We start from the raw sequence: 25,026 nt of genomic DNA, 5'->3' as shown, positions 1-25,026 counted from the left end.
CCTTGTATTTGACACACATCTGAGGTTGGTTGTGTAAAGTCAGTGCCATAAGGCTGTCAACATGACAGAGAACAAGAAACCGAGTGTTTAAAGGTGTGCAGGGCTTCAACCTTCTTTCCCGCAGTGTGTACTTGGCCGTAACAGTTTTTTTTTTTCACAGCATAGGAACCATCTGCAGAAGCTGTCAAAGGCTTTCCTTCTATTTAAAAACTAGAAGTGTCACTGGTCACTTTCAGAGAATGAATCTCATCAGAGATTGAAAAATTGTCAGATCTACGGCCATTTAATTTGTTGTACTGTCAAAGGAACGGCTAGTTTGAAACTTTTTAAAGAATTATTTGTCTTGAAGGCCTAGTGTTTAGTGCACACTATGTGGTGCAGACTGGTTTAAGTGTTCAGTTCTATTCTGCCATAAAGTTGCTTCTTTTAATCTCTGGTGAAGTAAATCTTCAGAAGAGGGTCGCTTTAGTTACCCACCATAACCTCTTGCCTCTTATCCTCCGTCGTTCGGATCCACAGGCCATTTCATACCCGACAAATGAATTATCCTCATAAAAGTGATGGCATCATCCCTAATATGCCGTGGTCAGGCTTGTCTGAATAAGCAGCCGGGCATATTAAATCATTCTTACATGGATATTAGGCCTATTTTATCAGAGAAACACTTAAACACCAGGACAGACTGCGGGTTTCTTTGAGCATGTTTGAGCTCTGAAACATTTAATATTTCTGTTCATCTGAGACTGTTGTTTTGTTCTGTTTTGTTATGTAAATCATGCAGGTATTAATCCCACTCTACTTTGCTTCAGTCCAAATCATGTTTGTCACCATGAATCTATGTCTATAATAGTTCTGCTAAATTGAGCAGTGACAGTGATTTACACTCACTGGCCACTTTATTAGATACACCTTGCTAGTACCGGGTTGGACCCCCTATTTGCCTTCAGAACTGCCTTAATTCTTCGTGGCATAGATTCAACAAGGTGTTGGAAACATTCCTCAGAGATTTTGGTCCATATTGACAAGATAGCATCACGTAGCTGCTGCAGATTTGTTGGCTGCACATCCATGATTTGTCGGCTGCATGTCGATGCGAATCTCCTGTTCCACCACATCCCAAAGCTGCTCTATTGGATTGAGATCTGGTGACTGTGGAGACCATTTGAGTAAAGTGAACTCATTATCATTATCATGTTCAAGAAACCAGTCTGAGATGATTTGAGCTTTGTGACATGGTGCATTATCCTGCTGGAAGTAGCCATCAGAAGATGGGTAAACTGTAGTCATAAAGGGATGGACATGGTCAGCAACAATACTCAAGAAGGTGTTACATTTAAACAATGCTCAATTGGTACTAAGGGGCCCAAAGTGTGCCAAGAAAATATCCCCCACACCATTACACCACCACCAGCAGCCTGAAACGTTGAGACAAGGCAGGATGGATCCATGCTTTCATGTTCTTTATGCCAAATTCTTACCCTACCATCTGAATGTCGCAGCAGAAATCGAGACTCATCAGACCAGGCAACGTTTTTCCAATTTGGTAATCCCAAATTTTAGCCACACTGTGCGAATTGTAGCCTCCATTTCCTGTTCTTTGCTGACAGGAGCTGCACTCGGTGTGGTCTTCTTCTGCTGTACCCCATCTGCTTCAGAGTTCGATGTGTTGTGCGAGTGGTTATTTGAGTTACTGTTGCCTTTCTATCATCTCTAACCAGTCTGCCCATTCTCATCTGACCTCTGACATCAACAAGGCATTTTCCACAGTCCACACAACTGCTGCTCACTGGATATTTTCTCTTTTTCGGACCAATCTCTGTAAACCCTAGAGATGATTGTGTGTGAAAATCCCAGTATATCAGCAGCTTTTGAAATACTCAGACCAGCCCGTCTGGCACCAACAACCATTCCACGTTCAAAGTCACTTAAATCCCCTTTCTTCCCCATTCTGATGCTCGATTTGAACTTCAGCAAGTCGTTTTCACCACATCTAGATGCCTAAATGCATTGAGTTGCTGCCATGTTATTGGCTGATTAGCAATTTGTGTTACCAACCAATTGAACGTGTACCTAATAAAGTGGCTGGTGAGTGTATACTGAATACCTTATGGTGGCCAAGAAGTGATTACAGATTACAATTCTGAAAACAAAATACCTTTTTTCTACCACGACTTTGCTGTTCTTTAGCTGGTTCTTTCTGTATACATTGATTGACAGATGTCTCGTCCTGTCAGCGGTGAGAAATCCCAAACCAATGGCGCTCTCTCAAACTATACCTACCTCTTCCGGTTTGTCTGATTTGTTGTTGTGTTTTCTGACTTGTTATTTTGTTTTTTGGATTTGTTGTTGTGTTTTCTGACTTATTATTTTGTTCTTGAATTTGTCATTGTGTTTTCTGACTTGTTAAAATGTTTTCTGAATTGTTGTTGTGTTTTTCTAAATTTTTATTTTGTTTTTTAGATTTGCATTTGCATTTGTAATTTGTTATTTTGTTTTCAGAATTGTAATCTGTTTTGCAATTCCTCGGCCACCGTAATATCTTTTACAAATGCAATTCTGCAATCTCCAGCATAACACTAGAGTTCCATCATTTATTGGTGATTCTTCAGTCTAGTAACATCCTTTGAGAATTTCAAACTATGGTTCACCTATTAAAATGTTTATCTCATCTCCGGACTAAAGATTTGATCATGGCCTTAGTTAACCTTCAAGTGGATTTTTGATTACTGTACGTTAAAGTTAATAACTTTTCTGATCTTAACATTTTCTGATTAATGTATATAAAGTTGTATAATTTTATATTGATATAAATATAGTATTGTATCATTTTTGTTGCATTTTTATATAAAAGTATATATATATATATATATATATATATATATATATAAATATAAATATATATATATATATATATATATATATATATATATATATATATATATATATATATATATATATATATATATATAAATAGTAGGGCTGACACCTTATATTCGACTAACCATTGGTCGATGAGAAGAGGCTTGGTCGACCAAAATTTTATTAGTCGCTTACCCGCAGAAAAAAAAAACAAATCTCCACACGAAGTGGCAAAATCATGCAGTCTATGATGGACAAATCGTTAACGGCTGGTAAATGTGGTAATACAGTACATCGGGCAGGACATATGCTCAACTAACATAAATAAAACCCAAAAAATTCTAATCAACAGAAACATTACATGTAATATAAACTTAACATTACAAAAAAATGAAATCTTAGCCTAGAAAAAAGTGCGCTGTTCACGTTTTTGTGCGGAGTGTGGAAGCTCAACAAGGCTACTGCATGACAGATGGAGGCGCCGCTGCGATCATTTGCTCTGAAAATACTTCGTCATTTTGGTCATACAGATAAGAGTAATGCATCTTTCGTATCTTTAAAGACTCTACGTTTATTCGTGTGCACTCAGAATAACAACTTTTGTAAAATAATGAAAGCAAACAGAAATGCGCTTTCTGCCATTTCGGACTGTGTGAACTTGAGCGCGTCACTTCGAAACTCTGTGTATGCTTGGCTTATTACAGACATGAAAAAAATATCTTTAGAGAGTGAAACTTTTAAATTAACCAAATGAAATAGAAAAAAAATATTTTCAGATTATGTAATCCATATGAAACATGCATACAGGCGCATACTGCAGAGATGACGGGTCATTGTCACCGACTTCGTCTCTTAAACCGAAAACAGAAAGCACTAGTGTATCAATAAATTATTAAAACTTTAACGCAGTGTACTTGCTGTTTTTCCCAAACATATTCATAGTCATTATATTTGCCAGTGCAATTGAGCGCTTATTGGGCTATGTCGGCAATTAAAGGCTCATTATTATGATTTATATGGTTTATTACTAAAAGTGTGAATAGTAATTGACTAATGCTTAAAATGAACGACTTCTATTCGACCAGAAAAATCTTAAGTCAAGGGCAGCCCTAATAAATAGTATTCATAATACTGTTTGTATTTATCATTATTATTATTATTATTATTATTTTATAATTATTTATTATTATTTTTGTGTGTATTATATTGTTATGTTATACTTAATTATATTGCATTATAACTTTACAAAAATCATGTAAGAAATAATAGCAAAAAATAAATAAAAAAAGTTTAATTAAAATTATAAAACAAAATTTTAATAAAATATAAGAATATTCAAATAAATATTAAAATTATTTAATAAAAATATATTTCTTATGGAAGTACAGTCTTATTTATTTTTTAATTAATTTTAAAACTTTTCTAAATATAATATTGGAGTTAAAATATCTGGTTGGGGAAAAGCCCAATGTAGAGAAATACTGGCAAGTAAGAAAAAAAAAAGAGATGTCCTCCTAACTGAAGTTTCACCCACATACAGTATGGCTCATATGTTGATTGTATCATATTATAAGGCTCTCATTTGTTCATTGATGTGCCGTACACCCAACTAAACATGGCGTTTCTCCAAGGTGCCTTTCACTGAAGATGTTGAGTCTGAATTGGAGCTGAGAGCAGATTACAGTAGTGAGTGTGAGAGGAGGATACGGCTGAGCAGAAGTTTGGCTCTCAATGCTTCCCTTCACAGGGGCCGGGAGGAGCCGACAGAACATGGGAAACGAATAGCTGAAGGAATTCTGCTTGACATTGAAGGCTTCATTAGCAATGTGCTTTACGAGGCACATGAGTGGGAATGAAAAATACTTGTAATGTCTCATTTTCACAATTATTAGAGCCGTCAGAAACTAACAGAAACCTTTTAGACAAGTTACATAAATGTATGTTGATGGAAAAAAATTAGAGTTCATTTTGGTGGTTACTTTCAAAGTAATGTGTAATATTGTAAAATAAAAACAACCAATTTCAGCATTCAGTTAGGCATTTATTTATGTGTATGGGAATAATATAGTATTAAAAGATTAATAGCATAATATAATAATATAGTAGAATATTATGTTATTAAAAGATGAATAAAATAATGAAATGGTGTATTTATTTATTTATTTGTTTGTTTATTTATTAATTATTATTATTATTTATTTAAAAAGTTTTTTTATTATTATTTCTGTCAAATACTAATAATCATGTGTTGTGTAAAAAGGAAGGGCAATGTAACTGGTGTAGATAGCGAAAAATGCATACTGAAAGCAGCATTTAAGTATATACTCAAAACATATATTTATTTAATCTCTAGCATTTTGAAAGAATTATATTATCTTGTCTCACAGTGTATTTTGGAGCTAAAGTGTTAGTCCAGGCATAATTTATAAATGAATCCTCATTGTAATGCTTCCTTCAAATGCTTTTGGGCTTGATATATTCCAAATAGCTTTTTCCTGAAAATATTTTGGCCTGATTGCATTTAAAATTCAATGTTTTGATAAAACTATGCCATGCAGCATAGAAAAATAAAAAGAACTGCACAACAAAAGCCCTAGAGATGAAGATTGGCATTTATCCTAAGCTTTGCTTCATGGGTATGAAACCTCAGATTAAGTTGGGAACAAACTATTTTCATTAGGTCTGTTTACAAGCTACAGTCAGAACAGTTAAGGCTAGAAAAGTTGTTTTCTCAGTACGTCTGGATAAAAATCAGGTTACGGCAGATTTGAGGCACAGACAGACAGCGCGTTTATTTGTATTCATTATTGGTGCTTGATAAGGTTGCAGGGTAGACTATAAAACAGCCAAAACAATCACATGACTCGCATTGAAAGAGGGAGGAGAACATCATATATATTGTTTTCTGCAGGGTAGCAACACTTTAGCAACAGTCAACCAACAACTTAAAGCATCCTCAAAACCACTTACACAGCAATGGGCTACTCTGAACACTTGGTAACGCTTGATATTAGTTATTTTTGCGTTTTTGACCTAAATCACAGCCCTGTCCATCTATGAGGAATGTAACGTTAGGGTGTCAAACATACACATCTATTAGCCAATCACAGAAGTGGGCATTTACTTCTGAGCCTACAATCTGCCATGCCTATTCAAACAGAACTTTCTGATGAGGAGGGTTAAAGCAGAACAGAAAATAGCTTATTACATTTAAATTATGATGTTGTTAGTTCCCTTTCAGTCGGTCACGTCGGTGGCCGACGAATTGGGATCTCGCTTAGAGAGACCAATCTACTTCGAGTGTTAACTTACGAGCCAATGCACATTGGCATGTGATTATTGCATCCAGCTGCCGCTGATCACAGCATGAGCATAAAAAGGCCGCAGGTGCAATGCATACCAGCTTTTTGCTTCGGAGCCGAGTGACAACATCATTCTGCTTCTACCAAACTGCTTTGTGTGTGACAAGTTCAGCGCGCTCTAGGGAGCTTCTTGTGTTGGTGGACGGTGCTTCAGTGGTGGTCATTCCTGTGTCGAGTGGGCTGTACTACCCCCTGTCGTGCTGCTGTGCGTCTCAGCACCTAAAAGAGCATTTCCCTGAAAGAGCCTATTACCCTAAAAGGGGCTAACACGTACGGATTGTCTTTTTAAAGATGCTGTTTCAACCATGCGTTTCTGGATGCAGTCATTACCTGGCGCTGGGTGATGGTCACGATCGCTGCCTCACGTCTCTGGGCTTTAAATTTGCTGAGGTGGGGTTCGCGGATGAGTCATGTCCCCATTGCTTCATTGCCTCTGCCGTGATCTAGTGCCCATCCTGGCGGCTGCCAGGCGAGGGCTACTTCCAGCAGTAGAATGGGTGGTTTGAGGGTTATAGCGGTGGCTCCTCTAGTGCTTCACAACCAGTTGAGCTGCCAAAGGAGCGCGCTGGGCCCTCTTCAAAGAGCTTACCAGCTGTATCCTTTGGTGCTCCTCCCAATGACTGGAAGTCGATCACTGCATCGGAGGGTTTGGCTGTGCTGACGCCCTCCGGGGCGGTGGAAAGGCCTGAATCGGATCCGGAGATGACAAATATTCTTTCCCAGGCCGCTGTGAGGGTTGGGCTCAATGGAATCCTCCACCATGTTCTGAGCCCTCGAGGTTGGACGATTGGTTTCTCGGGGTGGTTAGCGCTGCACCCCACCCCGCCTCGGTGCCTTTCTTCCTGGAGGTGCATGAGGAGCTCACCAGGTCATGGACGGCACCTTTTACTGCCGGAAACTGATCTGCTGGTTCCTTCTTCCTCACCAACCTAAACGGTGGTGCATCTAGGGGGTATACGGGGGTCTCCCCCTCCCTGGTCTGTAGGTACTCGTCTGGGCCGGCGGTGCTTATATGGCCTGTGGAGAAGCTGCCTCCACCTTACACGCTACGCCGTTACTGCAGGCTCATCAGTCCAAGGCACTGAAGGACCTGCACAAGGGTGGTCACGATTCAGAAGTTATGAAAGAACTCCGAACTGCCACTGACCTCACGCTCCGAATGACGATGGTCACCACGAGTTCTCTGGGTCATGCGATATCCACACTTGTGGTCCAGGAGTACCATCTCTGGCTGTGTCTGGTCGATATGAGGGATGCCGACAAAGTTTGGTTCCTTAATGTTCCTGTGTCCAAGACCGGCCTCTTCGGCAGTGTGGTCAAGAGCCTCGCCCAGCAGCTCTTGGCTGCATGGAAGCAGACTGAGGCAGTTCGTCACAGCCTACCCCAGCGGGCAGCTGCTGCCTCCATCCATCTGCCGGCCACAGTGCACCAACCTGTTCGTCACCTAGGGCGGCCCCCTGCATCTGCCCCCACTCCCATGCCACATCCACAGCAGGGGCATAGGCAGGCCGCCTCACCTGTCCTGGCCCCTGTCAAACCTGGCGGTGAGTGGAAGAGCAAGAGGCCCCAGGATGGCGACCCAGATCAGCCCCGGTTATGCGATTCAGTTCGCCCGGCATCCCTCCAAGTTCAGTGGCATCTGCTTCACGACAGTGAAGGCAGCCAATGCTCCTGTCTTGCGTAAGGAGATTGCAGTTCTACTGGCGAAGGATACGATAGAACCGGTCCCTCCAGCCGATAAGAAAACAGGGTTTTACAGCCCCTACTTCATTGTACCCAAGAAAGGTGGTGGGTTATGACCAAGTTCTAGTCCGAATGGACAACACGGCGACCGTTGTGTACATCAACTAACAAGGTGGTCTATGCTCCCGTCACGTTGCAACTCACCTGCCACCTCCTCCTTTGGAATCAGAAGGTTCTGAGATCACTTCGTACCATTCACATTCTGGGTCTGCTCAACCGTACGGCCGATGAGTTGTCACGAGCTACGCTCCCGGGAGAATGGAGACTCCATCCCCAGATGGTCCAGCTGATTTGGAGACGTTTCAGAGCCACTCAGGTAGACCTGTTTGCCTCTCCAGAAACCTCTCATTGCCAGTTGTTCTACTCCCTGACTGAGGGAACACTCAGCACAGACACACTGGCACACAGCTGGCAACGGGGCCTGCTCAAGTATGCGTTTCCCCAAGTAAGCCTTCTCACACAGACGATGTGCAAGGTCAGGGAGGACGAGGAACAGGTCCTGCTTGTGGCGCCATATTGGCCCACTTGGACCTGGTTCCCGGAACTAATGCTCCTGGCGACAGCTCCTCCCCAGCAGATTCCTCTGCTCTACTGACTCAGAGAAACTTCATGTCTTCTTGGTGACCTACTCCAAGAGGTAGTTGACACCATCACTTCGGTGAGAGCACCATCTACGAGACACACTTAGGCCTTGAAGTGGAACCTGTTCATCGAATGGTGTTCTTCTCGTCAAAAAGACCCCCAGAGATGCCCGATCATGGCCGTGCTTTCCTTTATGCAGCAAGGGTTGGAGCGAAGGCTGTCACCCTCCACCCTCAAAATCTATGTTACTGCGATTGCTGCTAACCATGACCCGTGGAAGAGAAGTCAGTAAGGAAGAATGACCTGGTCATCAGTTTCCTTAGAGGGGCAAGAAGGTTAAATCCTCCCCGGCCCCTCCCCATATCCTCTTGGGACCTGTCTCTGGTGCTTTAAACACTACAGCGGGGCCCATTTGAGCCTTTGCAGTCAGTTGAGCTAAGTTTCTTTCGATGAAAACTCTGCTCCTTCTTGCACTGACCTCCATCAAGAGGGTAGGGGACCAGCATGCATTTTCGGTCGACGATTTGTGCCTAGAGGTTGGGCTGGCTAACTCCCAGGAAATTCCTGAGGCCCCAGCCTGGCTACGTGCCCAAGGTTCCCACTACTCCCTTCAGGGATCAGGTGGTAAGCCTGCAAGTGCTGCCCCCAGAGGAGGCAGACCCAGCCCTAGCTTTGCTCTGTCCCGTGCGAGCCTTGAGATGCTATGTAGACTGGACACAAAGCTTTAGGACCTCAGACTAGATCTTTGTCTGTTACAGAGGCCGGCAGAAGGGAAGGCCATCTTAAAGCAGAGGATGGCCCACTGGATTGTGGATGCAATCACCCTGGCTTATCAGGCACAGGGTGTGCCCTGCCCACTCAGTTTGCAAGCTCACTCTACTAGAAGTGTTGCATCCTCCTGGGCACTGGCTCGTGGCGCCTCGCTGACAGATATTTGTAGAGCTGCGGTCTGGACGACCCCCAACGTGTTCACTATATTCTATAGCCTGTGTTCTCACCTCAAACGGGTAGAGGCACTGAGAGGCCCCAGTTTAGTGTCGGCTTGCTAAAACTTCTACCATTTCCAAGAGGGTTACAATCACCTCTATTCTTCCATATGCACCTAAACAGATGTTCATAAATGTAAGTGCTTCTGAAACCTCCTTCTGGAAGGATGGGGCTTCTGCAACGTTCCTGTTCCAAGTGAAACGGGTACGTTTTCCCAGTGTTATCCAGTCTCACTGAGTGGGTGGTGCTATGACAACAGTGACTGGTCTTCTTGTAGCGAGCCCCAGCACCAGAAAGGGGTACAGGTGGCTCGCACAGGACACTGGAAGGGGCAGCACCCATGGCGCTTTGGTAAGGATCCCAATTCATCAGTCACCGATGTGACGTCGAGAGTGACCGACTAAAAGGGAGCGTCTCGGTTATGTATGTAACCCCTGTTCCCTGAAGGAGGGAACAGAGACGTCACATCCCGTCACAACGGCTGCTGTACCACCACTAAGCGGCCGGGTCACCGGCTCGGCTTCAAAGCTAAAACCTGGTATGCATTGCACCTTCTGCCTTTTTATGCTCACACTGTGATCAGCATCAATTGGATTCAATAATCGCATGCCATTGTGCATTGGCTTCTTTAGTTTACACTCGAAGTAGACTGGTCTCTCTAAGCGAGATCCCATTTCGTCAGTCACCGACGTGACGTCTCCATTCCCTCCTTCAGGGAACAAGGGTAATGTACGTAACCGAGATGATATAAGTGGACCTCAGAGAACAGTACAAGCATTTCATGACCCCGTTAACACTCACATATCACTGCCTACCATTTATATTTTCTTCAGAAAGGAACACTAGTTATATTATACTATACTAGTCATTAGTTATATTAATTGCTGCATCTGGTAAATGTTCTGTATGTGTTATTTTTCACATGAGCACAGGAGATTCCAGCAGTGGTGGCTCTTAATGAATGGCCAGCTGTCCTGACCTCCTGATGCTATCAGTATGTGAGGAACATCTAGTATCTGATGGACAGGAGCTTCAATGGGCCCAGATTGACTCGAGGATTGTTCAGTACCTCCTACAGTGAGTGAGAGTCTCCTTAGATACAGATAACTCATGAAGAGAGGTGAGAGTATAATATGTTTCTCTCCTCTCCGTAATAGAAAACCCAGTCAGAAAATAACAGGTAGTGATGTGTGCAACCTGTCCAGCTCATATTTCACTCCAAAAGCCAATGCTGGAAATAAGATCCTGTTCTGCAGCCGCAATAGTCAAGCTTCACTTTCAAGTGTTTTAATTTGAGCGGACCTCGACTTTCATTTCGTGTTCGGAGGGGGGAAAGTCACATTTAATAAAGCACTCTATTACACATGGCATCCCGTGAAAAGCTTGTTATTCCGTTTCCAATGGAGCTCATTAGTTTGGGGAACGAAAATATTTGTTTTGTTTTTTGTCACTGAAGGCACAAAGGCGTTGGGATGAGCCGGGGAGGTAGCGTTAGCAGGCTAATTAGTGTGCAGCTCTGTTGTGCGTTAGCAGCATGGCAACTTCACCGTTAATGAGCCGCTCTTGCTGATGTCACCCTCTGATTCTGACTTTCTTTGGTTCATCTGTTTTACTTTCGTAAATATAGGTAAAATCTGCTTAATAAAACAAGTGTGTTGCCTAGATGAGCTGTTCATACCGACATAAATGTTTTAGAATTCGATTTGTGTTACTGTCTCTGAAAAACAGTTTGTGAGCTCCACTAGTTTGTAATCAGTACTGGGTAGTAATGGATTACATGTAATCTGGATTACGTAATCAGATTCCAAAAATCAAGTACTTGTAATGAGATTATTTTACATTTTAAAATGCTGGTAATCAGATTACAGTTACTTTTTATTGATTACATGATTACTTCTTATTCACACAATAGCAATAAATTATTATTTGGAATCAGTAACGGGCTACAGTTTGCAAGTAATCTACCCATCACTGTTTGTAATAGCTCTAGTCATGTGACCAAAATAATGAATATTGGTTGCGCTCTTTTTTTTTTTTGCCCCAATCTGAAGGAAAGAAAACAAAGTCTGTAAGGCATGCAAAATGTTTGTTTTAGTCTTAAAAGACGTAATAAGATGATGTGGATTTTGCCTGCAAAATTTTGCCGAACAGTGGTAAACGTGACCACACCTTTAGTGTGAACAGGCCTTAAAGTGATAGTTCACCTAAAAATTTACATTTTGTCATTATTTACTGATTTATTTTATCTTTTATTCATTCAGATATGTTTTTGGCACATTTATATTAGTTTTTGATTGACATCTATCAAGAATACTTGTCTAAACACTACAATACCAATACTTTTTATCATTATTTTTATGTGTTGAATCTCTTATACTGTAAGTATGTTTATAATAAGCTTGCTTCATCGAGTCTGTTGCAGTGCATTTTGGGATTGCAATCTGCTTGAAGGATACCTAAAATACAGTTATTATTTATTATAAGTGATACTATTATTTTATTGTATTAGTATTATTTTCACATTATTATAATAATATTTAGATTTAATTCCGGTATTTTCTGTCATTTCAGTTTTAAAGTTACACTAATTTTGTTGTGTTTGTCATGTTTATTAGTTTTTTAATCAGTTTTGTAATGTCTTTGTAATGTCTTTATAATCAGTTTTTTTATTGTCTTTTATTGTCTTAACTTTTGTAAAAGACCAAATTTATTTCTAGATATATTGCCTTAAAAATGTTTCCTAGGCTTTAAGAGGTACAGTAGCACAATTTATTTGCATGTGTGGAGGTATGTTTTATTTTATTTTATATTTAATTTTATTGCATATCCACAGTATTATTATTATTATTATTATTATTTTCAGTAGGAATAATTTCTAGAAGAATTTTGACCTCCAGCAGAGGTCAGATTCATTTCTTAATTATTCTCTGTAACAGCAGATAAACACACAGTATATCGATTGATTGCATGCCAATTGAAGGCTGTAAGAACAAAGTCTGCGAGACCAGCAAGAGTGTCTGACCAGGTGGTATTCAGTCTGTTCAGACACGTCTAGCATGTTGAACAGGTTTTAGCTTCATCACTCAAGGCTGTTGGAGACCACAGCTATCTGCAATTTATTCATAATTCACACTTGATATAATAAACAACTCTTTTTCAGCAAGAAATGAAATGCATTTCACATTGAATAATTGAATCAGGATGTTGGAGGCCTCTTTTATGGATTCATACATTTAGGTGGAGAAACAGGATAAACAGTCATGGCACATTATTCAGACTGCAAAGGGAAAAATACCAGCCAGTCACCCTAACTATTGGAACTTCTCAGCACTGAAATCCTGCTTTTACTCTCATTGAATTGGTTGTTTTATGGCCATTTCTGCACACCGGTGCAAATTGGGAATTATTAGATAGCTTCAGCCTTTCCAAACAAGTAAACATAGCTTATACCTTTGTGGATAAGAAATGTAAAAACTTTAATTGAATAAAAGCTCTAAAAGCATACCTTGAATTCAGCTTGCCTTATTATTCAGCTAATCCTATTCATCACAGAAAGAACACATTTCAGTTAAAGCAAAAACAGTCAATTGACGATGGACTAAATCCAAGATCTGAAAGCATACTAATCGTTTACTCACCCTCATGTCGTTCAAAACCTGATTTTTATTTGATTTTATTTTTCCCTGTGGGGCATGAAATTAGTTATTTAGTTTAATAAATGGGTGCCGGTGCTGTCCAGTAGTGTATATATTTATTGTATATGACTTCTGAAGCCATATGATACTGTGAGAAACCACCTGAAATTTTAAGTTGTTATTTCCTAAAAATCCTTTTGAATCCTTTGAATTCTGGTTGAGATTCACTGTATTTACTGCTCTTATTTTTATTAAGGGCAAACGTCGGATCTTCTTTGCTTTTAATATTAGCGAGAAGATAGCAGAGTCTGCTCTGTTTTGATGCATTGTTGTCACCACTAATGAGGCAACCCAAATTAGTAGTGCTTCAGCCTCGATTTTAATTATAGTGGTTATGAGAAGGAAGTGTTTTTGTGTGAGTGTGTGCATGTTTTTCTTTTAATTTGTAGAAAGAAAAAAAAAATCAGGGCTAGTTTTCATATGGGGAAGCTGCTAAAAGTATCTGTAAGTCAGTAACTTTAATATTTTGAGTCAAAATTCAATTAGAGTTCAGAAAAAGGACCTTTGTGTGGCTTTCCACCTTCAAATAAAAATGACAGTATCATCATATAGAATTTTAATAGCTGTAAACACAATAAAGCTACACTTGGATATATTCAGGCAGGTGTCATATATTTAGCCAAAAGTTTAAACTGTTTCGAGGACAAGGATATTTTTTATAAATGTCAGATGAGGTTGCCATGTATGTTATTTTATATATTCTGTATACTATAATACATAAATCGGGTACTCTGTAGAGACCAAAAGTAATAAAGACAATAAAATAACATATACAATACATATAGTTTTTGCTGAAATTTTGTGTGTTACCCCCTTGCTCCATATAGTGTGACAACATGCCCCATTAGCAGGGCCAATTAAGTAAACTGCATATTTTTGTGGAGAATAGTGATATGTTAATGTTCAGTAGCATATATTTATTTATTTATTATTACTACTAATGTGATCAGTTTGCCACCCCATGCACTGATTTGCAGTGTCTTTTAATTGATTTTTATTGATATTTGATTAGACTTGGGTTGCTGAGTGCATAGCCTTTAGTTGGGTGTTTCATTAATATTCAGCAATATTCATGAATCTTAATAATGTTTCAGGAAGGTCTTGTTCAAAGCAAGGCATACGAATGACCCAGATTCCATGCGACATTCACAATTTTATGAGAAAAGATGACATCACTGTAATTGTTAAATAAAAGTGGAATGTCTTGTTGAGCTCAGATCACCAAACTTGATATTGTTGGCCATTGTGCCAAGTGTTTTTACACATTCAGGCCGTTTACAATAAGTACAGTATTGGAGAACCTGAGCCTTACATTATTTTCACTGGCGCAGGATGAAAATGGCCTGAAGCCAGCGATCTCTACACACTTTCTCACTGCATTGAAGTAACTAACCCCTGAGAGCCCAGAGCCAAATGTAAGCCAGCAAAGTCAACAAAATGGAGGAGAAACCCAAGATGGGCCAGAAAGAGACATGTGAGCATGTGAGTGCTAGGAAGAGGGACCCGATCCAAACCCAGTAACATCCAGCCAGCATGAGGCAGTGGAGAAAATGTCAGCAAAGGAAATGAACAGCCGTTTCACTGGAGCAGTAAGGATGAATCTGATTTAACTGGCATGATATGCTTTTCATTCATTACATGGGGATAAGAGCGGGGGATCTGGGATTGGGCGGACGGCCAAACCGCTGGTTCTCACAGCCATTTTATAACTTAATATGCACCGTGAAACCTTACAAGAGATGTCTCGCATGCCACTGGCATCTGAATGTTTGCAGGCCTTCTTACTGTACACTGGCTGGGTTTTTAATTACGGTTTTAGCTGAGGCCCAGTGCTGCGGTTCGCTCTGTTCAGCGTATTCAGCTTTGATGTAGCCACAGACACTTATAAGACAGATGGATGCCAAGTCATTTTGAACAGACAGAATCGTACAACCAGTCATTTTTTACTTTTTTGAAGGGTTTTGAGAATGTCCTCCGTCGGGACAGCAAGCATTTTAATGCTCTATCTGATCTGTTGCTGAAAATGAAACACGTAGTAAACTTAATGAGCCGGCGCGTGCTGCGTCTGAACGTCTTAACGGGATTGACGGAACTTTCATTTCTTTGCAAAGATCAGTCAATAGAGGTCTTGACATAATTCTTGTGGTCAGTGTGAAATTAAACTTGACCCTATTACTTTCTTAATAAGTGTTCTTGGTCTTATTCCGCACGATTCGCCACAAAGCGTTATTTCAGAAAACAAACGTTTGTCTTTGTAAGCTCGGTCCAACTCTGAAATGGCAGCTATTTAGCCATTGTTTTAGGCTGCTATTGTAGAAAGTTTTTTTCTGGTTTGAGCAATAATTTAGGCAATTTTGAGTAGTTTATAAAAAATGACAAAAGTTTTTCTGCATACAATGAAAGTCAGTTGGCTACACTTATTTTTTTAGCCATAATGACTTTCATATTATGGACAAAAACACATGTAGACTTTTTTTTTTTTTTTTTACATTTATGTATCTATTTTGTATCTATAATGTATGATTATGTATCATAATAGATTTATGTATCTATTATGTATCACGACTGGGGTACATAGTGGATAGAGAGTCGGATAGAGAGTTACATTCTAATGGATAGAGAGTCAGACTTGTAACCCAAAGGTCACAGGTTCGAGTCTCAGGTCTGGCAGGGATTGTAGGTGGAAGGAGTGAATAACCAGGGCTCTCTCCACCTTAAATACCACGACTGAGGTGAGACCTTTGAGCAAGGCACCACACCCCCAACTGCTCCCCGGGCACCACAGCACTGCCCACTGCTCCAGGTGTGTGTTCATGGTGTGTGTGTGCGTGTTTGTTCACTACTTACTGCTGTGTGTGTGCACTTGAATGGGTTAAATACAGAGCACAAATTCCAAATATGGGACACCACACTTGGCCACACGTCACATCCTTTCCTTTCCTAATTTATTGTTTTGTTCCTGTATTTATTTATTTAGTTTTGTTTGAAATGAGGGTGAGAACATGAGTATGAATTTTCATTTGTGTGTGAACCTTTGAGTGAAAAGTAGTAACATTAATTACAGGGTTACAGCAATAATAGTATATAATTATATATAATAGTATATAATTATATAGTTATAGAATTTATGCTTTTGAGGGTGACTTGAACTTGTATCTCTATATATTTTTTGAGTTAGCTTATTTCCCTGCAGGTAGAAGTTCATATATGACTACATTTTCTTTCTCCTCACAATCTTTTGCTTTCATTCCTGACTTCATTCAGGTGTGTAATGTTTTTTCACCATCCAATCCATTCATCATGGATAAAATCCCACTCTACTTTTTTTTATTATTTTGTCATTAATATCCAGTTTCAGCTGGACATTTGTCACATTATGGATGAAAATTGGGTTGGGAATATGTTCTTTAAAGTATTAAATTAAATTGAATCTAGAAATGGTTATTCTGTTAATATCGTCCGACTGTAGTACAGTATGTGTGCTCACAGTTGTGGTTTGCTCTCCAGGGGCCCCGACAGGAAGTCATCTACAGGAAGACATGAGCCACTGGCAGCTTCATGCTCACTACTATCCTCCTCTACTGCGATCCGCAACCATCCGCAAGTTCATGGTTGGATATGAGATGCTAGCTAATGAACAGAGGGATCTTACACCTGAGCAGGTATGCTTTCTTTTAAACGTACAAAAAATGACAGCAATTACAAAAACATCTTTTAGTCTTTGCAGTTGGTTTTAGCCAGTTTTGATAAAACCGATCCTATTACACTGCAAACACACATAAATAATCGATAACACATTAGTATAGCGACCAGTTCTCACTATTAACTAGTTGCTTATTTGCATGCCTATTACATATTGGCTGTTTATTACTTATAAAGAACATATTCTGCATGACCATATTCTGCATCCATCCTACTCATACCTAAACTTAACAGCTACAGTACCTTACATACTATTAATAAACACCCAATTAGTAGTTTTCTGAAGCAAAGGTCATAGTTAATGGTTTGTTGATAGCAAGAATTGGACCTTAAAATAAAGTGTGACCATATTTATAATAATTTTCCACTGAGTGATGTCCAATTTTTGTCATCAAATTTGACAGTAACTGTCAGATCAGGTTTTAGTTTACAGGCTGGATTTGGGCTTGAGCTTATACCTCTATACTGTATTCTTCTCCTGACTCAGGAGTGTTTTTTATCTATCTTTCCACTACATTTAGAGTTTCCACTAAGCTTTAGCTCCCCAATTATTCCTAGTTCAACACCCAAGTTGTAGATAACCTCCTTCTTTATGCCGGGATTTCATGACCTTACATTACACTGCCCCGTTTCTTCAAAACCACAGGTTAGAAATGCCTTCAGAAGCGGCTTTCCTGACAACCGCTGCTGTCAGATTTTAAAATAATTGGCTAGTGAGGTGACTTTTGTTGTTTTCTGCCAGCGTTCAGCAAAGGAGTCCTAAAGCACTGTTATAATGTCACGCTTAACAGTTTGTGACTCTTCCAGCGGTACTGAGCTACTGTCCTCAGTAACATTGGAAGATAGTTTAATCCTCAATGACTCAAATTTCCAGCACTTCCGCACCTACCTCACCTGCTTCATTAATGTGTCCAGTCATGTGGGACTTTCTTCCTCTGTCTAAGTGTTTCTGTCAGGCCCACCCAGGACAGGGTGACCCTGCTCGGTTTGATGCTGTCAAGCGAGGGAAGGGCAGCCGAGCAGAAACCGAGTCCTCTATTTTCCTGTCTCCTTTTTCTCGTCTCGGCCGCCGAAGGGTGCAGCGCGTTACGCTCTTGATTGATGCCCATCTGGATGTATTGATTGATAGCTTGATCAAATTACGGCCTTCCATCCGGAAGATGTCAGGACACTGGCCGTCAACACTGATCCGTCACGCTGTGACTCCGTCCGTCGCATCGACTTGGGTCCAATCAGCGGCCCCCTCCCTACAGCGATCCGAGCCCTTTTCACACTCCTCGCAAACCCATTTCCCCCCAGCTTGTCCACCTGAATGTGAAATTTATCAGCGGCCACTGAGCGTTATCAGCCCTAAACCAGGACATCTGTTTTTCTCCAAGCTAAACGAGTGAGAGTGGTTTGGACTGCAATAAATTGGGCTTGGTTATCTGTCGACCTGACCTCTGTCTGCTGAGCTGGGTTGCCATTGGGGGTGAGTTCAAAGCCAAGTTAGCGTTTGAGCACATCTAATTGACCAGGCCCCATTTTACAAGCCAGTGGAGGTACAGTTTGTCTCAGTTAGTAGTCCTAGTAGTGGGGGGAATGATATTTGTGATAAATTTTACCTCATAAAACTATATCGATATTGTTACACTAAGTTCTGCATTAGTATTTTTGGGAAAAAGAGATACAAGTCAATGAGATGATGAAATATGTTGTGGAAGTACTTTTCCTTACTGTTTTTATTTGGCCATCATCCAAACCGAGGTAAGAATATAACCGGTTCCTCGAGCTGGCCGGCTGCTCAGAGAAACAGTAGTGTCTTTGACAATGATATTGTAGCTTACTGCTGAAGTGTCAGACATTGATTCAGAAGTGGTCTATTGCTCACAGACATGGAGAAATTTTAGCTTGAGCCGCTGATGAAATAACCTGCTTTGAAATGTCGGTATCACCAAAAACTAGTTGCTTATTAGCCTGCATATTACTAACATATATGTTGTTTTAGTATTATTAGGCACATATTAATGGCTTATTCTGCATGACCATATTTTGGATATTTTAGACCCTTATTCCTACCCCACACCTAAACTTAACAACTACCCTACTAACTATTGATAAGCGGCAAATTAGGAGCTTACTGAGGTAAAAGTGGTAGTTAATAGTTAGCTAATAGTGAGAATTGGACCCCAAACTGAAGTGCAGACTTTATATTTTCATATTATTTGTAGGTGCAAATATTTGTATTTCCATGAAAATCTATGTGCAACATTTTGGTCAACTGGTCAATTAACCATCCTCAGACTTTTTGACAGTTTATAAATTATAGCACAATCAATCAATCAATCAATCAAAAAAATTGAAAGGAATAGTCAGAAGATTTTGTGTTTCTTAACTATTTGTTCTAAACCCGTATGATTTTCTTTCCTCTGTGTAACACTAAAACGTTATTTAACATTTAAAATAAATCTGTTCTTTACACAAAGCCATTATGTGACTTCTGAAAAATGTGCATGAGTTTAATGCAGTGTTATTTTAGTATCATTTATATGCTGTCAGTGTATTTGTTAATATTTTGAATTAGCTATTATTTTTATATTTTGGTTTTCTTTTTAATTTCAGTTTGTTTTAATGCTTTTTTAATATCTCTGTTTAGCTTTAATTTATACCTATTTCAGTTTTAGTAATTTTAGTACATCAATTTAAACATTTATTTCAGTACTTTTCCAAAACAACAGATCTAATTTTAATTAATTAATTTTTTCTACTAATATTTATATTTACATTTATTTCAGCTTTATTTGAAATAATTATTCTTAACAGTTTTAGTTAACAATGACAACATTTTTATCATATGTACTACCATTATGGCAATTTCTTTTCTCTTCCTCTGTATCTACTTTAGTGTTTTATGAAAGAAAACACATCATATGAGCTTGGAGCAGTAATTTAATGATGGCAGTATTCTATTTTTTTGGTTCAGTCATATAGTCTCATTAGACCAGATTTCACCACTGCTGTCAAAATCCACTCATGTATGCCACCACTCACTATATGGCCATAATTCCAACTGGTTCCTAGCATGCACAAGCACATATTCATATGCCGTTATTGCCAAGCATTACGTGACTCTTAGCAGGGACGCTAAGGGTAATGCAATGGGCGCTTTTTTATCTCCGGCGCTCAAACGTCATGACTGAACGGTTTTCGTTTGGAATATCGTGCTGAACCTCTGGGGTGATTTAATGTGCTGTAACATTTATTATGGCTTTATGAATGCGGCACTCCCATGGCGAGCCCAGCTGCCAGTGTTTATGAGACTGACCTCTCACTCAACGGCGGCAGCAGCCTCCATCAGCCCGTGCCGCAGCGGCGGTTGAGGAGGAATTAAAGAGTGTTGTGGCTGAGAGATTGGATCAGGAAGTGACACAGCCGCTAGGACGTTTAATCACACCCCTGCAGGGACTTATCTCAGGAGAGAGTGGGCGACTGGTCGCTTCTCTGCTTGTGAGCGCTAGACATGAATGCAGAGTCTGCCGTCGCTGGAGGGTCTGGGTCACACTGTATGTTTTTCAGAATGTGCTTTCACAGCAGTCTGCCTTTTTGCTACAGCTTTATTTTTCAAATTTATGTCTCTATCCCAGCAAATTGTGTGGATGTTTATTTGGTCCAAGCACTTCTGGAGAACTGTGTAAGGAAGACTGGAGCTAGTTGTCACACTTTTTACTCCAGGAAATATTTCTCAGCACAGGTTTATTATACAAAGTCTTCAAAGTTTCTGTGTAGGCCCTAACTGTATCTGAAGATCTACAAAAAACTGTCACCATTATGCAAACGTTATTGCCTACAGCTCATTAAATATGTTTTCATTTGTTTTTGGGCCATTTTGTCACAATGGAACCTAAATAGTATAGATTTTAGAGCAAAAAATAAAATAAAAAATTAAATAAATTAATATAAAAAAAAAAAATATTTCTAAATATAGTAATAAATTGCATTAGTAAATGTTATTTACAAAATACAAAAGAAGAAAATAAAAGTTTATATGTAATGCATTTTAGGATCATTCAATGAATTCAATACTTTAAAAATTATATTTTTTAAGAATCATTAATTTATATTAAATTATAAACTACATAACTATTGATTGATTGATTGATTGATTGATTGAAAGACAAAAATATTACTTTTATTAAATAGAAAAAAATTAAAATAAAAAAAATTAAACCATAAAAAAAAAAAATAAAATTCAAAAAAATATAGGAATGTATTAAATTGATCAAAAGTGACAGTAAAAACATTTATACTATAACAAAGAAAATTATATTTCAAATAAATATTGTTCTTTTGAAATTTCTATTCATCAAAGAATCGTACAATGAATTAATCAATCGATAGTTGGATTTTACATTGTAATGATATTTCACAATATTGCTATTTTTTCTTTATTTTTGATAAACTAAATCCAGCCTTGGTGAGCAGAAGAGACATGCTGTAATGTATGTGTTAATTGTTCACTCATTCAGAATCTTCTCTGTTTCTATACTGTCTTTTTCTCCCCCTTTTACTCATTTTCGCAGGCTGCAGACCAGTTAAGGAAGCTCGGAGAGGAACATTATAAAATGAAAAAAACTGAAGGTGATGGAGGGATGGAGAACTAAAAGAGTGTGACCTGTTGGCCCCCTTCTGTGTCCAACGGCCAGATAATGAGAACATAAAACTGTTAGAAACAGATGGAGCTGTAAGACGACTCATCTGTTTTAGTGCAAAGAGTTTAAAATTTGAACTAACTTCCTTTTGAAACACTTTTTTTGTCTTATCATTCAAGTTAGAAGTTAAAATTAGCTCTCACGTTTTTGTTCAGGGCCCTAAAAGCCAAATCATGTGAGCTGGTAATTGCTTAGTTGAGAGCCAGTTTGATTGCCAATGATTTTTCAGAAAAAGTTTGAAATAAGTTGTAATCTTTGCTTGTGTGCTTTAAAAAATGTTTAATAAAGTTCTTCCTTTTTGGCAAAATGATTTTGGCAAAGGAAACATTGAAAACAAGCTTCCATAAAATTAATTGGGTTTTTTTGTTTTTGTTTTTATGTGCTTGGAAACTGCTGGAAAAGATTTCGACAAGTGAAAAAATTGTTGAATTGAAGAAACTCGATGGCGATGCTCTAGCAACGATACAGAATTCATAAACAACCTAACATACTCTAGAAATTGCATAGTCAAGCCCAAACTCTCTAACAGCTACTGTGTAACTACTCAAAACACCAGAAACCATGTGTCAGCATTTTAGCAGCTATTCAGTACATCCCAGAAACACTCTCGAAACGACGCAGAACACCCTAGCAACTACAGTACTGGAATACCCTAGAAACCATTCACTGTATTCCCTAGCAAGCCACCGTAAACACTGTATCAGCCACCTAGCAACATCTTAGAAACCACTCTAACAATACCTTAACATCTTAACCACCATCTAAAAACTTTAGCAACTGTTGATAAGACATTGATGACTGCTTTTTATAAGGCATATGTTGAATCGATTTTAACTTTTCATTGATTTGTTGGTTTGCCTCGTTAAAGGTCAAACAAAAGAATTCTCTATCAAAGGTTGTAAATAACTGCAGTAAAGTACTGGGTGTGAAATTGCCTGGGTTGTCAGATTTGTTTGAAATTCAGGTGATAAAGAAAGCGCATCACATCATATCTGACACATCTCACCCTCTTTATGATTCATTTCAGACCCTTCCCTCAGGATCCTTGTATAGGGTCCCTCTAGCTAGGACAAACAGATTTACATTTTTCGCTGCAGATCAAATTGCCCCTAATGGGGACAATAAAGTTTTTACAATTACAATTACTACACAAAACACACTAGAAACCATATAACAAAACCTTAGCAACCACTCAGAACACTAGCAACCATCCAGTACATCAAAGCAACCACCTAGTAATGCCCTAACAACCACCTAGAACACTGTAACAACTGCCTGTCAACAGCCTAGAAACCACCCTAACAACCACAGAACACCCTAGCAACCATTACTGTAACAACACCTTAAAACATCTTAGCCACCACTTAAAGCCACAGTATAAATCACCTATAACAACCTAGAAATTACCTAGCAACCACTTTCAACCACAACCACTCTCAACGCAAAACACCCTAGATACCATATATCAACACCTTAGCACTGATTGAGAACATTCTAGCAAATGCCTTGAAACACTCTAGCAACACCCCAGAACAGCCTAGCAACTACAAAATCCTAGCAGCCATCTAAGAACACTACCAACCATCCAGTGCATCCTAGCACTGTATCAACTGCCTAGTAACACACTTAATATTGCTCCACCAATCACTGAAAAACACAAGACAACACCTTACAACATCTTAGCCACCACCAGAATTCACAATATAAACCATATAGCCTATGACAACCTAGACATGACTTTGCAACCACATACAATTTGGCAACTGTCTAAAACACCATAGAAACCATATATTAACAACCAACATAAAACCACACAGAACACTCTAGCAAATAGCTAGAAACACTCAGAACACCCTAGCAAATACAGTACCAGAATATTCTAGCAACCATCTAAGAAACAATCCAGTACATCATAGCAACCACCTAGAACACTCTATAAAACACCCTAGCAACCATCTACTCTAAAGCCTTAAAACATCTTATCCACCATTTCAGTATAAACCACCTTGCTTATACTGTAACAACGTAGAAATTACCCAGCAGTCACCTGCACCTTAGCAACTGTCTAAAAACTCCCAGGCAACCACCAAAAACACCCTAGAAACCATATAACAACACCTTAGCAACCACCCAGAACAACCAAACAACTACAGTACCACCAGAATATCCTAGCAACCTTCTAAGAACACTAGAAGCCTTCCAGTACAACCAGCACTGTATCAACTGCCTGCAAACACCCTAGAAACCACTGTAACAATCACAGAACACCCTAGCAACCATCTAAAACATTCTAAAAATACATGCCATGCCTAACAGCCTAGAAATGACATAGCTACCACCTACAACATAGCAACTGTTAAACAACTTCCAGGCAACTACCAAAAACACCTTAGAAATCATATATAAACCCCTTAGCAACAACCAAGAACATCCAAACAACTACAGTACCAGAAAATCCTAGCAGCTGTCTATGAACACTAACAGCCATACAATACAACTCAATAGAACACTGTATCAACTGCTAGCAAACCCTAGAAACCATGCTAACAACCAAAAAAACACCCTTAGCAACCATCTAATACCACCTTAAAACACTCAAATAAAATACATGCCGTGCCTAACAGCCTAGACATGACCTAGCTACCCTATGGGGGCAGTCGTGGCCTAATGGTTAGAGAGTCGGACTTAAAACACAAAAATCTCATCCACCATCAACACCACCAGCAGGGATTGTAGGTGTGGGGAGTGAATGACCAGCGCTCTCTTCCACCCTCAATACCACGACTGATGCGAGACCCTTGAGCAAGGCACCGAATCTCCAACTGCTCCCCGGGCACCGTACGCCCTTAGGCCTTGGATGGTTTAAATGCAGAGCATAAATTCTGAGTATGGGACACCATACTTGGCTACACATCACATTACTCACTCACATAGATTAGCCCAGAATCAAGATGACGAGTTTTGCACAGACAAGCATTTCTTACGAGAACATAAAATCCAGTTAAATGTTTCTTTATTCATTATTACTAGGAAATTTCTCCAGTATACTGGCAATTTCCAGCTTGGCTTTCTGTAGCCGTTAAAACGGAAAGTGTAATTGACGGCCTCGGGGCAGCTTGCTTAATGAGGGAAATGTGTTCAGCGGATCAGTTTTCCTTTTCCTGCTCTGCACCTGCCGGGCCGCAGTTCCGTTTACGCCTGCGTGCAAATGGCTGACATTGATAGGCGAAACGTTTTTCTTGTCAAGCCAATTTACAGTGGCATAACAGAAGGTCTCTCTCCCACGCCAGGTGCTCCATCATTCTCTCTGTCAGGGATTCTCAGTGTACTTAAGAACGTGAGCAGGCCCAGTCTGTCTGTGGCGCCATCCATCTGTTCAGGTGTCTGTTGTCATAGAGAACGAGGGGT

The 25,026-nt window shown here is 39.5% G+C and overlaps 1 protein-coding gene across 1 annotated transcript in view; it reads left to right on the top strand.

Annotated features, from left to right (window-relative positions):
* Positions 1 to 21,955, top strand: part of galt (galactose-1-phosphate uridylyltransferase) — a 109,664-nt gene extending 87,709 nt beyond the window's left edge. Inside the window, exons 10-11 of the mRNA XM_042732165.1 lie at positions 16,736 to 16,890; positions 21,490 to 21,955. Coding sequence (XP_042588099.1) covers positions 16,736 to 16,890; positions 21,490 to 21,570 — 236 coding nt within the window. The 3' untranslated portion in view covers positions 21,571 to 21,955. The remainder of the gene's footprint in view (positions 1 to 16,735; positions 16,891 to 21,489) is intronic.
* Positions 21,956 to 25,026: the final 3,071 nt, after the last annotated feature.

This window comes from Cyprinus carpio, chromosome B10 (genome assembly GCF_018340385.1).
Source record: "Cyprinus carpio isolate SPL01 chromosome B10, ASM1834038v1, whole genome shotgun sequence".
Lineage (NCBI taxonomy): Eukaryota > Metazoa > Chordata > Actinopteri > Cypriniformes > Cyprinidae > Cyprinus > Cyprinus carpio.
Note: the sequence above shows the minus strand (reverse complement) of the source record. Positions and strands in the feature narration are given on the sequence as shown.